This window comes from Cyrtonyx montezumae, unplaced genomic scaffold, assembly GCF_038088225.1.
Source record: "Cyrtonyx montezumae isolate F1298 unplaced genomic scaffold, pur_monq_1.0 scaffold_11, whole genome shotgun sequence".
NCBI lineage: Eukaryota > Metazoa > Chordata > Aves > Galliformes > Odontophoridae > Cyrtonyx > Cyrtonyx montezumae.
In genome coordinates this window covers 16,720,233-16,734,281 of record NW_027071837.1, presented here as the reverse complement: position 1 = coordinate 16,734,281, position 14,049 = coordinate 16,720,233, and the positions used below count along the sequence as shown (strand labels likewise).

Here is a 14,049-nt window from a genome sequence, read left to right as displayed (position 1 = left end):
TACAACATAGATTCAGTTAATTAAAATTACCCAACTGTAGTCTGACTTTTCCAGGCTACTTTTCACAGTAAGTAGCCAAACAAAATCTCATAATTTGAGTGGGAATTTGGACAGCTCCTCAAGGAGAGGGCAACATTTGCATCAACAGAAACCAGAAACGAAATCATACATTTACTACAAGAAATAATCACACTTTCCTTGAGAAGAAAGCACTCTAAACCATCTGTTTATTTATATACAAATCTATCCTATCTCCATGCCTAAAACATGGCTATAAACGAGGAAAACCTGTAGCTCATGGACTTTATCACCTACCTCCAGTGGCAGAAAAGCCATGCATACATACACATATACATGCACGCAAGCACAAATGTAGTCTGAATCATTTATTCTTCTCAATGAGATTTTCTGTAGACTCTGAAGATCAGTTCTTGATTTCCTATTCCTAAACACTGCTAGAATGTCTTTTAAAAATGCTATAATTGATCCCAGTTCTGAAGGTTTGATCACTTCCTGCCTTCACACAGACTTTGATACTGCAAAGTAATAAAAGGCTACAACGTTATGCAAGCATTTGATCCAAAATTTTAACAAGATAGTTATTCAAGGAATGCCATCTTTGCCAACATTTACTGATCTCCTTCAGATAAGGATTTTCCTCCCATTTGTCTAAAAACGTACTGAGTTCAGAACTGACAGATGATAAGCAGTTACCTCTTGGTGATCTGCAGAGGGTCGTGAAGGACCAGGTCATTTTCAAAAGTCTCCTTATCAAAAAGTCTCCTAACAGCATAGTTTGCCAGTTGCTCCATGAGAAGGAAGGTTTCATTAATGTGTAAAAACATGGAAAAATAGTAATCTTCTCCATGGGAACAGACATGAATGCTCTCTGTCAGAATAACATTGGAAGTCTTCTCAAGTTTTGAAACTGCATCCCAGGAGATAACAAGCTTTACTGAAAATACAAATACAAGCAGATACGAGTAATATCTCTTTAGCTGCTATCCTCATACTAATCAAAAAAGCAGTAGCACTAGAAAGTATAATTAAACAACAACGTTAGATCACAGTTCATTTGGAAATGGCTACAAATTTACAAGGACAAGGAAAAAGGAAATAAAGACTCTCTTCACAATTCCTATCAAATAATTCCACTAGAATGACTTCTAAAGAAAGAAAAACATTAAAGACACACCACTTATGAAAATACAAGTCTGTATTGCCTTTTCTTCACTGCAATGTGAAACTGCAAACTGACTCACACAAGCTACCCTACTTTAACAGATCAGCAATTAGACACCTGCTCACACAGCACAACACTTCCTCGATACATCAGAAAAATTCTTCCATGTGTGAAAGATACACAGTAAAACATGAAAGGACCAGGCATCAGAGCTAAGCCTTACTTACTTTCTGCTCCCAGCAAAAATGAGTAAAAGCTCAGGAAGTTGGTACTAAGATAAAGCCACCCTTGACAAGGCACCCGTCCCTTCCAGTAGCTGCACGAATAATAGGTAACCAACTTCTCTTGCTCTGGTAATCCAAAACACCTTTCAAACTTCATAAGACCCTCACGAAACTTCTCAGGATCTTCTTCTTTTGTAAAAGAACCTTTTCCTTCCTCAGCAATCAAACCCTAAAACAAAAGAACAGTTATTTCATGTATATATCTGCATGGCTGCGTGTCATATGTAAAACTGCACACATACAATGGAGTATTTTCCTTATAGGATATTATATTTTACAACTGGAACAACAGTCTGAGGATCAAAAAACAGGTTATAGATCACATGTGCTACTTCAGATTCATACAGCTGAGGCATGACACACATCTTCAGGTTTTCTTATCTGAAAACGATGTATTTTCCTCACTTAATCACATGAATTCCAGGGATAAATGTTTAGTAATTGCAAAATGAACTCTCATATACTTCCCAGGGGTTCTCAAAATTATTGTGAAATAATTTATTATCAGTTCTTGACCACTATCTAAAGGCACCTGGTGTACCATTTACCAAAAAGAAATAATTTATGTCAAACAGCTCTACTTAACTGAGGCAGATAAACAGTAACAATGGAGCATATTACTCACTCAGAAGTACACAATATTATGGTGCAGTCTACACAGAACATAATATTATGTACATTTAGAGGAAAAAAATACTCAGCCTTCCCCAACTGTGTCATGTGCCTTCTACTTACTCTTATCTTTCCCTGGACAAAGCTCGTAACATCTTCATTTGAATCAAATACTGATAAAATGTTCATAACATTGTGTTCTAACCAGTCCCAGTGTTCTGTTATCTCTTCTCTGCTGGCTCCTGATGGAAAGAGAAAGACTGAAGTGACTTTAATTACTTCATTAAAAACATTAATCAAGAGAACGCTCAGTAAATTTCATGTTCACAAAGTAATTTATATCCACAACCTAAAATCACACCCAAACCACTGCTGTGTCTTTTATCTTTCAGGCTCTTTATGCAGCTGTTTTTCTAGCCTTTACACCAAGAAGCATCCCAGGTTCGTCAGGACTTTGTGGCTCCATGCTGAAGAATCCTGACAACTGGGACTGACAGTTCCTTCAGCTCAGCAGCACCACAAGCACACTTGTTAGTAAGTAGGACGCTCCCCCTGAAGATGGGAAACACGAGATCATACTCAAGAAACTAATAAGGAAATGAAGCATGAGCTTTTCATACCCACAGCAGCTCCCAGAGGAGAGCTCCCAGGCTCGGATTTGCAGAAGTGCACAGATGCTTCTAACAAGTGCAAGGTTGCACCACTGCACGCATCTCCGTGGCCAGAACAGTTGCAAAGATTTGTATCCCCCTCTGGATACAAAAAATGACCATTTATGCTGCCTATGACAAACAATTGCTTGTGCTCAGTACAAGTCATTGCTTTAGCTCACTCTCTATTGAGTCACGTTTTAATTAGATTTGTAATCACAATAAAGCTTAGCCAGCCAACTGTAGAAACAATTGTCATTTCACCTATACAGACAAGTTCTGCTTGCATTTTAATCCCAAACAATGCAATGTTTTCCTGCAGCTAAAGGGCTCTAAACCAGGACAGAAGCAGAGCTGCACCCCAGATGGAAAGCCATATACCAGACCTCCTCATCCAGGACAAAAGGCTCATTCATCCCAGCTGAATGACCCCTGAAGCAGCATCTGGCACTCAAAAATTAGTGCTGTTCTTCCTCTGAACCTTCTGGGACTCCAACGCTGAGGAATTAAGGAATGCTTCCTTCTCTTTCAATACACACAAACCAGAGGTGTAACCTAAAAATCCATTACCACTAACCACAAGGAGCATACAAAACATAGAGCCAAGATAAAATCCAGTGTTCCAAGAATGTGAATATGGCACTTTCAAACATCTCAGAGAAAAGCCAACGTCATGATGTTACTTTACAATGCTTTTTATCTAGGTTTCAGAAGGCAATCACTTACCTTATGGTGAATGTCACCGCAAATAAAACCTAACTTACCTGAACTATCCAGAAACAGATTAGTAGCTTGTTTCAAATACAAAGGAAAACTCTTACCTCCTTAATACAAGCTGAGAAACGATTACCATAATTCATCATAATCTTTTCACATACTTGGTTACAAATTATGCAAGTGGTAGCAGTATAAGCAGAGTGAACCAACAGTAAAGGTTCAGCAAAAACACTGAACTCATTCTTCAAAGACAGGTGGCTCCTTCCACTTCATCAGATGGTGGGAGACAGGGAGGAGGAAATGGAGGGGAAGAACTGATACAGGATTCAACAACGGGATTCTAAAACATACATGAGTTGCTTGTTACATCCTTCTGAGGAATGCTCCCAATTAAACAGCCACGTACTGCCAGTACCCCCACACAAGAACACACCGTTCACGATTTCTGTTTCCTCAATTTACCTTGTAAAGACTAATTGAACAACTTTCAGTGGACTCCACAGAATTAAGGCTGTCTTGAGAATGAACAGAAACCGTTCTAAATGTCGTTCAATAGTTAGGCTGTGCTACATCTGCTGAGTTTGCAATGACACTTTAAAAATGACACATACAGAAATTAGGCAAAGCAATGAAATCAAAACTGACTCAGGCTGGAGAAGAGAAGGCTCTGGGGAGACCCCGATGTGGCCTACCAATACTTCAAAGGAGCTTATAAACAGGAGGGAGACTGACCTTTTACATGGTCTGGCAGTGATAGGACAAGGGGGAATGGTTTTAATCTAAAAGAGAGGAGATTTAGATAGATGTGTGGGGAAAATAGAGAGGAGATTTAGATTAGATGTGAGGGGAAAATCATTCACCAAGAGGCTGGCGAGGCAGCGGAAAAATGCTGCCCAGAGAATTTTGGATTCCCTGCTCCCAAAGACATTCAAGGCCACGTTGAATAGGGCCCTGGGCCCTCATCTGGTGCTTGATTTAGAGGTTGGCAATCGTTCCCATGGCAGGGCGTGGGAACTAGATGATCTTTTTGGTCCTTTCCAAGCCAAGCCATTCCATCACTCTATGATTCCTTCTATCACATAAGTGTTTGCAGAGTGGCACCTCTAATCTTCCTGCAAAACTTGTATTTTGCCACAGGTCTGGAGGCCTGGGGGACCAGAGAAATCTAGACAAGAGACTTGGCTGTTTTTCTTCTGTAAGGAGCATAATTAATTGAAAAAAACTGAAAGCATGGAAAAAAAACTGTTGTTTTTTTTTTAAGCATAATTACAGACTTTTTCACAGTTTTGAATAAGCCTTAAGAAATAGATTAATCTCACATTGACATTTATCATCTGACTATCTTAGTTTCAATATAAAAGGCAAGACCATGGTGAGGAAAAAACACGGAGAAGCGTGCAGAGAACTGAGTCCTCCCAACTTCTGGAATGGAGGACTCTCTGAACACTCGGTATTTCAGCAGCTTGCATAAAGGAATTTACACTTTATTCTCAGGGGAAGCTGCAGAATTTAAAAACAAACAATAACAACAACAAGATCAACCTAGTAATCATGATGCTTTAGGAAAAGTCACATACTCCACTTTCAAGGTCAATTTTCTTTTCCATTTCCTACTGATGAATAACGACAAACAAAAGAGAAAGAACCTCTTACACCCTAAGAGCAACAGATACGAGGAAGAATTCAGCTGCTATCATGACAGAAAGCCTGGCTCATTTTTAACAAAGATAGAGTGAAAAATAAAATGTAATAACCAATTCCTGTTATTTATACTTACAGCACACTTAATACTCTCAAGGACCAGCTTATTCATATCAACCAGAACTGTGCCAAGTTACAGAGCTCCTTTGCAGCTTAGAAAATAAAAGACTGTACCCCTGCAATTCTAAGTGAGGACCAAGGCAGATCCTCAGTAATGTACAGACTGCTGAAGAAAACAGGCAAGCTGAACTTATCATACGAAGGGTCCACATGAATATTCTGAAAAACTGAGACCACAAACCACTGTCAATCTCAGGTGTGACATATCCTGAGCATCACTGTATCACTCGCTACCAAATAAGTTTCAAGGTCTCTGAAAGTAATAATGACGTGAGACGTTTAACCCAATCAAAAGACTGAGCCCATCCTTTGCATCCTGACTTTTCACTTTGTAAACTCACTTAGCCTCTATGAGAATAGTACATACCACAAGCAATGGACCAGTAGACCTGTGAGTCTGGTGTCTGATGCAGGATGCGAAACGGGGCCACTTTTGACGTTGAATCCAACACTGCATCTAGGGTTCCCACGAGAAGACCTGAAGAAAACATACACAGCCTGATAAAACTAAGGCTTTGAAATGCACACTTACCTCCCAGTTCCTTTCTTACTGAATAGGAATGCCATCCAAGTGAAGATTTATTCTGTAATAATCTCTGAGAAAAAAAAGAAGCACAAATGGAAGAAAAGGAAAAGTGCTCCCAGAGGAACCACTTGGGAGCCATCACAGGTACAAAAGCCATCATAAACACAAGCTGAGGGCAAAGAAGTTTGAGATGATGCTCATGGAAGCAATAGCTATGCAGTATGGGAAACCAGAGGATAACCTGAGAAGGAACACAGCATTTCCCAGCCTTTAATAAGCACAAGCAGAAATTGGACTACCTCTTCGTTAGTCACTTACTGTTCTTCTGTTTTACAGGCAAAGTAGTTCTAGGGAAACTGTAAAACCATCATGTCTGATTTATGAAAACCTCATGCACTCTTTTCACATGAGAACATCATGTCCCACTCCCTGTACAGACAGAAGCTTTCCTGCTCATTCCATTCTCTGGGCAGTGGGCTACAAAATGTCTACCTTTCTTTCTTTATCAGCAGACTATCAGAGGACTCCCCTGTGAATGGTGGAATCTGAAGAGTTCATCCTGCCATAACACGTGTGAGTTAATTAATCAGGTACATTACTCCATCACATGCTGTATGTGCCAGATACAATGACCATGCTACCTCCTTGCCCCTAGATATTGAACTCGTTTTAATTAAACACAGTTTACATCAAAATACAGTAGTGTCAGTAACAAAACACACTTCATCTCTAACAAAAAAATTTAAAAAAGAGACACTCTCGATGCATTTTCCAAGAAAATGAGTACGTATTTTATCTTGACAAGCAAAATTTTTCTCTCTGAGGGTAACAAAGATGTTAGACAGCTCAGAGATCTTACAAGCTGCGTTTAAAGCTAAGATCAAGAAACTGGAAAAGAAGAAGAAAAATCTACACAGGAAGACATACAAACTTTTGGATTCTGATGCCCAAGTAAATCCTCTTGTTACACTAGCAATGAAAGTACAAGCAATGCTATCACTCCACTTTCCTTCCCGTAATCCCCTCTCAAATTAGGAAAGCATCAGTTGTGCGTACTCAAGGAAGCAAAGCAAGACCTCTCCGTTTTCTCTAGACAGCCATCCTCTGAACACCATTTCCCTGAGACCTGCTTCCAGCACAGTGTGGCTATTCAAGTTCCAGAGCGATTTTCTTTGTCTTAAAAAAAATGGAAGCGAATAAAAACCAGAAAGAAAACCCAAAGACCAGTAAATTTCATCAATCAAAACGATTACCTTGCATTGCCTGCAATTCACAGACAATACTTCCTGTTCAAAGTAGCATTTTTTGTAATTTCAAACTAGCCAGCATGGAATAGATAACACTCGTAACTGCTTTAAGAGCTTTGACTTACTGAGTCATAACACTGAGCTCATCACAAAGCTGGCTCTGCTTCAGCAGACCTTTTGTTATCTTTCACAATTCTCCTAATTGCATTTTTGTTACAATATACGGTACTAAGACATTAGTCACCATTGCTGAGGTTGATGCTACAGCTCAGCTTGCACGAATGAGTGTGACAGCACACCAGGGAGCAGCATTCCTCACAGAGTTCCTGAACGTGCTCCCACTACAAGATGGAAATGTTCACATCTCAGGCTGCATACAAGGAAAGGTTTAGAAGTCATTAGTACAAGTCTAAGGATATTAATTGTAAAATAAAGGAGTAGAGAGCAGAAGAATCAGCAACTGCTCAAACCAGATAGTGGCATTACTTCCAGAAGGCATGCAAGGGGAAAAAACAACTCAGATCCTACTTGCCAATTCCTTGCCAATGATATAAAACATACTGTTCCCAAATGCCAGTTGTATAGACAACCTTCAGAAGGTCACCTGCTCTTGGTGTACTGGGTCTGTTCAGCCTTGAGAAAAGAAGACTCGGAGGTGATCTTATTAATATTCAGAAATATCTTAAGTGTGGGACTCAGAGACATGGCCAGCCTCTTTTCAGTGGTCTGTGGAGACAGGATGAGGGGAAATCGCCATCAACTGGAGCAAAGGCAGTTCTGCACCAATATGTGAAGGAAATTCTTCACAGAGCAGGTGATGGAGCACTGGCACAGGCTGCCAGGGAGCTGTGGAGTCTCCTCCTCTGGAGACTTTCAAGACCCACCTGGACATTTACCTGTGCAACCTGGGCTAGGGAGCTGCTTTGCAGGGGGGTTGGGCTCGATGATCACTAGAGGTCCCTTCCAACCCCCTAGCAATTCTGTCCTTCGGTGATATTCTCACCTCCCCTCTACATCAGACCCGTGTTTTCAAGTGGTGATTTCACCTAAGTCCACCTCCAGTCTCACACAGGGAACGATTTCAGCTACAGACACAGAAGGTGATAAATGCTTTCTGCTTTTAGAAAACATTCTCAATTTCTGTTGGTAGTTTTACTAACCCACTGAAAAACACCACGGAGACTTAAGCAGAGTGAAACACTCTAGAAAATAAAAGAGCCAGAAAACATGAATAGCTTTGAAATTAGATTTTTCCAAAACTTTCCATAACCCAGGGCCAAAAGAACACCAACATTAGTTGACAATACCAGGAACAAACTGCCTCGGAGGTGCACATCAAATCTTCAGAGTTGAGTATGGAGGATGACTCAATGGAAACACAAGCAACATGCTGGCACCGTGCTTCACACTGTATCCTCATCCACCAGAACGTTAGCAATGAAATTTGCTCTCTCTTGTACCAATTTATGGCAATAACACCTATCTGTTAAACAAAAATAACCGCATGGCACTTCACCTTTTGGGAGCAACACTGTTGTGTCCTTCTACTTCACCAGGCACATCCAGAGAGTACTGCTGTTTGCTCTGAAGCAGGGTTGGCACAAGCCTGTTTGCTCCTCTGCTGCCTAAGAGTATCTCTGAGATCAATAACTCATGAAATTGAAACCAGATCAGGCTCCTGATTTACTACATAGAAGTGTTACTGGACATCAGATGTTGCTGTGAGAGTTAGAGCTCCTTACAGAGACTCTCCAATAGCACAGCTCTGGCCAGCCCACATCCCCAGGGTCTTTGATGGCAGACACATCCAGGAACAACCAGGGCTTCACTCTGCATTTGTCTACACCGATGTAAAAAGGCACCGCGTGAAAGCACTGCACAAGCTGCAAACGTGTGACAGCAAATGCAGATGCTCTGCAGGAAGAGTTTGTTTTGGCAATAACTGCTCATTTCTGCAGCCTGAGGCTAATTAGAGCAAGACCTAAGGGGAAAAGCACTATGAAATTAGTAAGCTTGTGTCAGAAAATAAGGACAATTCGTTTCAACCAGATATTTGTTTCAGTTCAACATCAACACCCACTTATAATAAGGAACAGAATGGGTGGAACCCTGCTGAGGACACCTCCCTGCAGGGACATGTGGAGCAAGGCCTTAAATAGCCACCTCCCGAAAACCAGCATCTGTATGTTCAGAAGAAACACCATGTGAAGAATGAAAGCAACGGCTTTTGTGTTCAGTTGGTTTTGTACTGTAAAGTCAATCTGTTAATAAATTGTGAATTGAAGATGAAAATAAACCCCGGAGGCAATGTAGTGCAGGACACCCAAACTACAAATCCCCACCACCATAGATATTTGTTTACAAAAGCAAGATAAAGTCTCAGCCCAGAATGTCAAAGTTTATCTACAGACAACTGGGCATTCAGTCTGAAATACAAACACATACTATACTAGCCACCAAAAAAATCATTGTCTCAGTGTACTTTATTTAAAACAGGAGAATGTCAGCTTGCGAATAAGACTCTCCCATTTCTCCAAATTAAGCAGAAGAACTCTTTCTTTTCGTTTAATTTTATTTCTAAATTAACTTGATCTCGTGACTAAGGAATCTCAGCTTAAGGGAATATAGAGCATGGACTGAGATGCAAACACTCTTTAGCAATTGAGATGCTAAAGAGTACAGGTTCATTTAAGACTCCTGTGAGAAAGATTTCATCTCCGTTTACAATAACTTGTGCGTTCTGGTCAGTGGTTATGACTCAGGTGAGACAATGGCAGCTCATTAAACAAAGGTGTGTATTCAGCCCCACATGTACTCATGACAATAAAGACATCCTTGAGAGCTGGGCAACTAGCAGCACAACTCTGTAAGAAAGATTAACACTGGTCTCCTTGGTAGGTACAGGGGCAAGTCTGACATATCTCAGCTCCTCCTTTTCTTTACTTCTGTACAGCTGAAGGCTATATAACGTGAATAGATGCACATACAACGCATAATCATAGCTAAGCACAGAGGCAAGTAAAACTCCTGCAATGTCTAAGCAGTGCCAGCACTTTCTCTGCAGCACAGCAAGGTGACCTTCAGTGCCAGGCCTTCTGTCCTGTCCCCAAGGCAGCAGCACGGCCACACCGCAGCGCTGCCCGCTCCTCCCAACGCCAGCAGAGCTGCCACACTGCCCTTGGGATGGTGGAACACAACTACGGACGTCTAAGCCAGTGTGAAAACTGATTGGGGCACGAACTGCACCTCTCCAGCCTCACATCCAACCCCACAGTGCAGTCCTTCAAGTTCCAAGTTCCTCTAAAAAGCAGGAATAGCATCAGGGACCTTCTACGGATTCAGGATGGTAATAATTGCTGTCGGAAATCTAGGATGTGAAGAGTCAGAATTTTTCCCTTTTTCTCCAGCACAGCACATTCAGTGAGCAGGGAAGATTATTCCCAACCATGTGTTTTAGAGAGAAGTGTCTCTTCTCTCACAGCTCCACTGTACACTGGAGCAGAGAGAAGAAAACTAAAGCACGTCAGTGAAAGATTGGTATTTTGTGCCATTAAATATAATTAATCCAGAAATACCTGTCCTCTAACTAATTTCCTATAACCAAACAAAACATATATATAACTGAAACAACATCCTTATGACCCAGCAATCTCAATCTCACTAAATCTTGTGCGAAACATGTGCACTCACAGCAGGAGTTTCTGTCACTGTAACTGCATTTTGGCACAGGAACCATTTTGTTTAACTGTATCCTTACGAATACGACCCTAGAAGGAATGAGCAGACCTCCTGTAGTGGCTCTGCAGGAAACAGGACTGGAGGACATGGCCACGCAGCTGCACTGCAGGCAGCAGATCCTGTGACAGCTCAGTGCAGTGAAGCATCAGGAAGTGGGACCAGTCAAACAGGTTACAGTATCTGCATCCTTAGGTGAGGTCTAAGTAAAAGAGAATGAAATGTAAAACTAAGCAGGTGCACAAAAGCGGAGAGGGCAGGAACCACACTACGGGCAGACACAAGCCATAGGAACAAGCTGCTGCCAAAAGACAACAAACTGACCCTGTTGTACCAGTCCAAAAGGGCTCCACAAACAAACCTAAGTGTGGCTTTCTTTATAAACCCATGCTAACACATCAAACCCTTCCTTCCTTCAGGTGACTGTCCCCGCAGTCCACACTCTTTCACTTGGTCTGCACCTTCTGCTTCTGGTTATGCCCTCAGTAGTCACTTGCTCCCTCCTCAAGGTCTTCCTTACTGATTATACTCTCTTGTCACTTGGCATCCGTTGCCGCTGCCCCTCAGCCAGCCCATCACCACTGTCCCAGCCCCAGAGCACTCCACACCCTTCTCCCCGTGCTGTGTTCGGGCACTGCCCCTTCCCCCTCCTGCAGGGCTCCATTTCCCAGTCCCTCTAACCCTGTGCCACATCAGCTGGAAAACATTGCTCAGGAGAACAGCAAAAGGCTCTCGCTGGCACATCTGAGGTGATGTCATAACATAACAGCCGTTAATTACTTTTTTCTGAAGTAAGCACTAATTATCTGAGTCACATAACGCACATAGAAATTAAAATCAGGCAGAGCAAATTATGCTATTTTATGCCTTGGAGGTTTGAATATTTTCATACCTGCAAACACAAATCTAACTATGTTATTTTCCAATTCTCCTGCTAACCTTCCTTACTTACAATTCTAATTCAGGAACGTCTGACTTTTGCTTCTGTCCACTAAAAAGTAACCTGTCCAAATGAAAGCTGTACAAACCTCCTATAAAGAGAAAAGCTACAGAAGCAGCACATGCAACACCACACAGGAAAGCACCCAAAAGGAACTGTCCAACCCGGGTGTTCTTCCATGCTGCCACGTGCCATCAAGGGCAGGAGAACAGCAACAGACATCATGCTTTCAACAAAAACAGAAGGGCAATAGGAGTCCCAGCTGTCTACCAGCTGCAGGTCCATAGGGATGCTTAGTAAGTGAACATCTAATTCTGGTTCTTGTTCTTTTATTTTAGGATGAATCTTAGCACACTGCCACACAACCTTCACACCACTTCAGTTTGCTTTGGTTTCCAAAGACACGGGACAGAGAATGGCCAACTCAGCTTGGTGACCACAAGACATCACCCTTGGTCAGAAGTCATCTATCTACAACATTATGATTCTCCCAGCAGGGAATCCGGGATTACACAGTTATTTTAAGATTCTCCTAGCAGGAATCTGGGACTATGCAGTTATTTATTTTTTTTCATATTCCTTGTCCCCTGCAAGAGGTTCACATGCCAACGAAGAGCACCGCTCATCCAATGGACTCAAACACCTCCCTGGGGAGCCTATTCCAGGGTTTAACAACCCTTTCTGTAAAGAAGTGTTTCCTAACGTCCAACCTATACTTTCCAACCTATACTTACGGTGGCGCAACTTGAAGCCATTTCCCCTCGTCCTGTCACCTGTCACCAGTGAGAAGAGATCTGCCCCGCTCTCACTGTAAGCACCTTTCAGATAAGGTCTCCCCTCAGCCTCCTTTTACCCAGACTGAGCAGCCCCAGCTCCCTCAGCCTCTCCTCATAGGGCTGATTCTCCAAGCCCTTCACAAGCTTTGCTGCCCTTCTTTGCACCTGCTCCAGCACCTCCACACCCTTTTTGTACTGAGGTGAACACGGTACTCAACGTGAGGCCTCACCATTGTCGAGTACAGAGGCAGGATGACTTCCCTAGTCCTGCTCACCACACCATTCCTGATACAAGCCAGGATGCCATCGGCCTTCTCGGCCACTTGGGCACACTGCTGGCTCATAGCCCACTGTCCATCAGTACACCACGGTCCCTTTCCATCAGGCAGCTCTCCAGCCACACCTCCCCAAGCCTGTAGGGGGAGAGAAAACAAACAGCCGGGCCGCCTCGCGAAGCTGGAGGTGCCTACGCTCAACCGCGCACCGCACGCCCCAGCAGTACCTGCCAGCCCGCCTCCGCCCTCCTCGCCGTAGCCCCGCCGCCTCTGCAGCACGAAGTACTGGTTGGAGCGCTCCAGCACCCACAGCTTAAGGGCATTTTTCAGCAGCACCTCCTCGGGCTTCAGCCACATCGCAGCGGCTTCAGCTCCCTCCCTCCCTCCGCCTCTGCCGCCGCCGCCGCCGCCTTCCGCTCCACGTACGCAGCCCGGCCGCCCCGAGGCATGCTGGGAGTCGTAGTCCTCGCGGGAGCCCTCAGCACTTCAGCTCCCGGCAGCCCCCGCGCCGCCGCCGCCTGAGATCGGAGGCGGGAAGCGGAGCTGCGCCGCCTGCTTGCGGCCAGGCCTGGGCCCGAGCGCTGAGGGTCTCCTCGCAGAGCGGCTTTTCTTTCGGCCCCTCGTGGCAGCCGAAGTCCAGCTGAAGTGTTTGGCCCGGTATCAAGCATTCGTCGCCAATGAACGGTGCCTTGTTTGCTTTTTATGCCTGCTTCCTTGTCTGCCAAGCCCCACGCGCCACGTCACCCTGCCCACACGTGTCAGCCCCGAGCCGGGAGCAGCAGTCATACTGCCAGCACCGCCCGTTCACACTTCATCATATAAGATGCTCTGCCTCCTCGCTTCTATCACCCAAAATTACAAGCCCACTGAGTTTCATAACAAAGCTGAGGAAGCGTGGGATAGATGAGCGGACAGTGAAGTGGGTTGAGAACTGGCAGAGCGCAGAGGGTCCGTGCTGGGTCCTTTCTTGTTCAGCGCCTTCGTCAATGACCACAATGAGGGGATAGTGGCCACCCTCAGCCAGTTTGCTGATGATACGAAGTTGGGAGGATTGGCTGACATGCCTGAAGGCCGTGCTGCCATTCAGCGAGACCTGGACAGGCTGGAGAGCTGGGCAGTCAGAAACCAGATGAAATTTAACAAGAGCAAGGGTGGAGTCTTGCACCTAGGGAGGAATAATGGCATGCACCAGTACAGGCTGGGGGATGAGCTGCTGGAGAGGAGCTCTGTAGAGAGGGACCTGGGTGTCCTGGTGGATGACAGGTTGACCATGAGCAGCGTGC

At 43.8% G+C, this 14,049-nt stretch overlaps 1 protein-coding gene across 4 annotated transcripts in view; it reads right to left on the bottom strand.

Annotated features, from left to right (window-relative positions):
• Nucleotides 1-13,139, bottom strand: part of TBC1D8B (TBC1 domain family member 8B) — a 29,660-nt gene extending 16,521 nt beyond the window's left edge. For all 4 annotated transcript variants that reach the window (XR_010621808.1, XM_065729692.1, XM_065729694.1 and 1 more), the window contains exons 1-5: nucleotides 12,994-13,139; nucleotides 5,635-5,745; nucleotides 2,203-2,321; nucleotides 1,411-1,636; nucleotides 715-955 (exon numbers count right to left, since the gene is read on the bottom strand). Coding sequence is in view for 3 of the 4 variants with exons in the window: in XM_065729692.1 (XP_065585764.1) it covers nucleotides 715-955; nucleotides 1,411-1,636; nucleotides 2,203-2,321; nucleotides 5,635-5,745; nucleotides 12,994-13,123 (827 nt within the window). In the remaining variant the exon portion in view is untranslated. The remainder of the gene's footprint in view (nucleotides 1-714; nucleotides 956-1,410; nucleotides 1,637-2,202; nucleotides 2,322-5,634; nucleotides 5,746-12,993) is intronic.
• Between the last annotated feature and the right edge of the window lie 910 nt (nucleotides 13,140-14,049).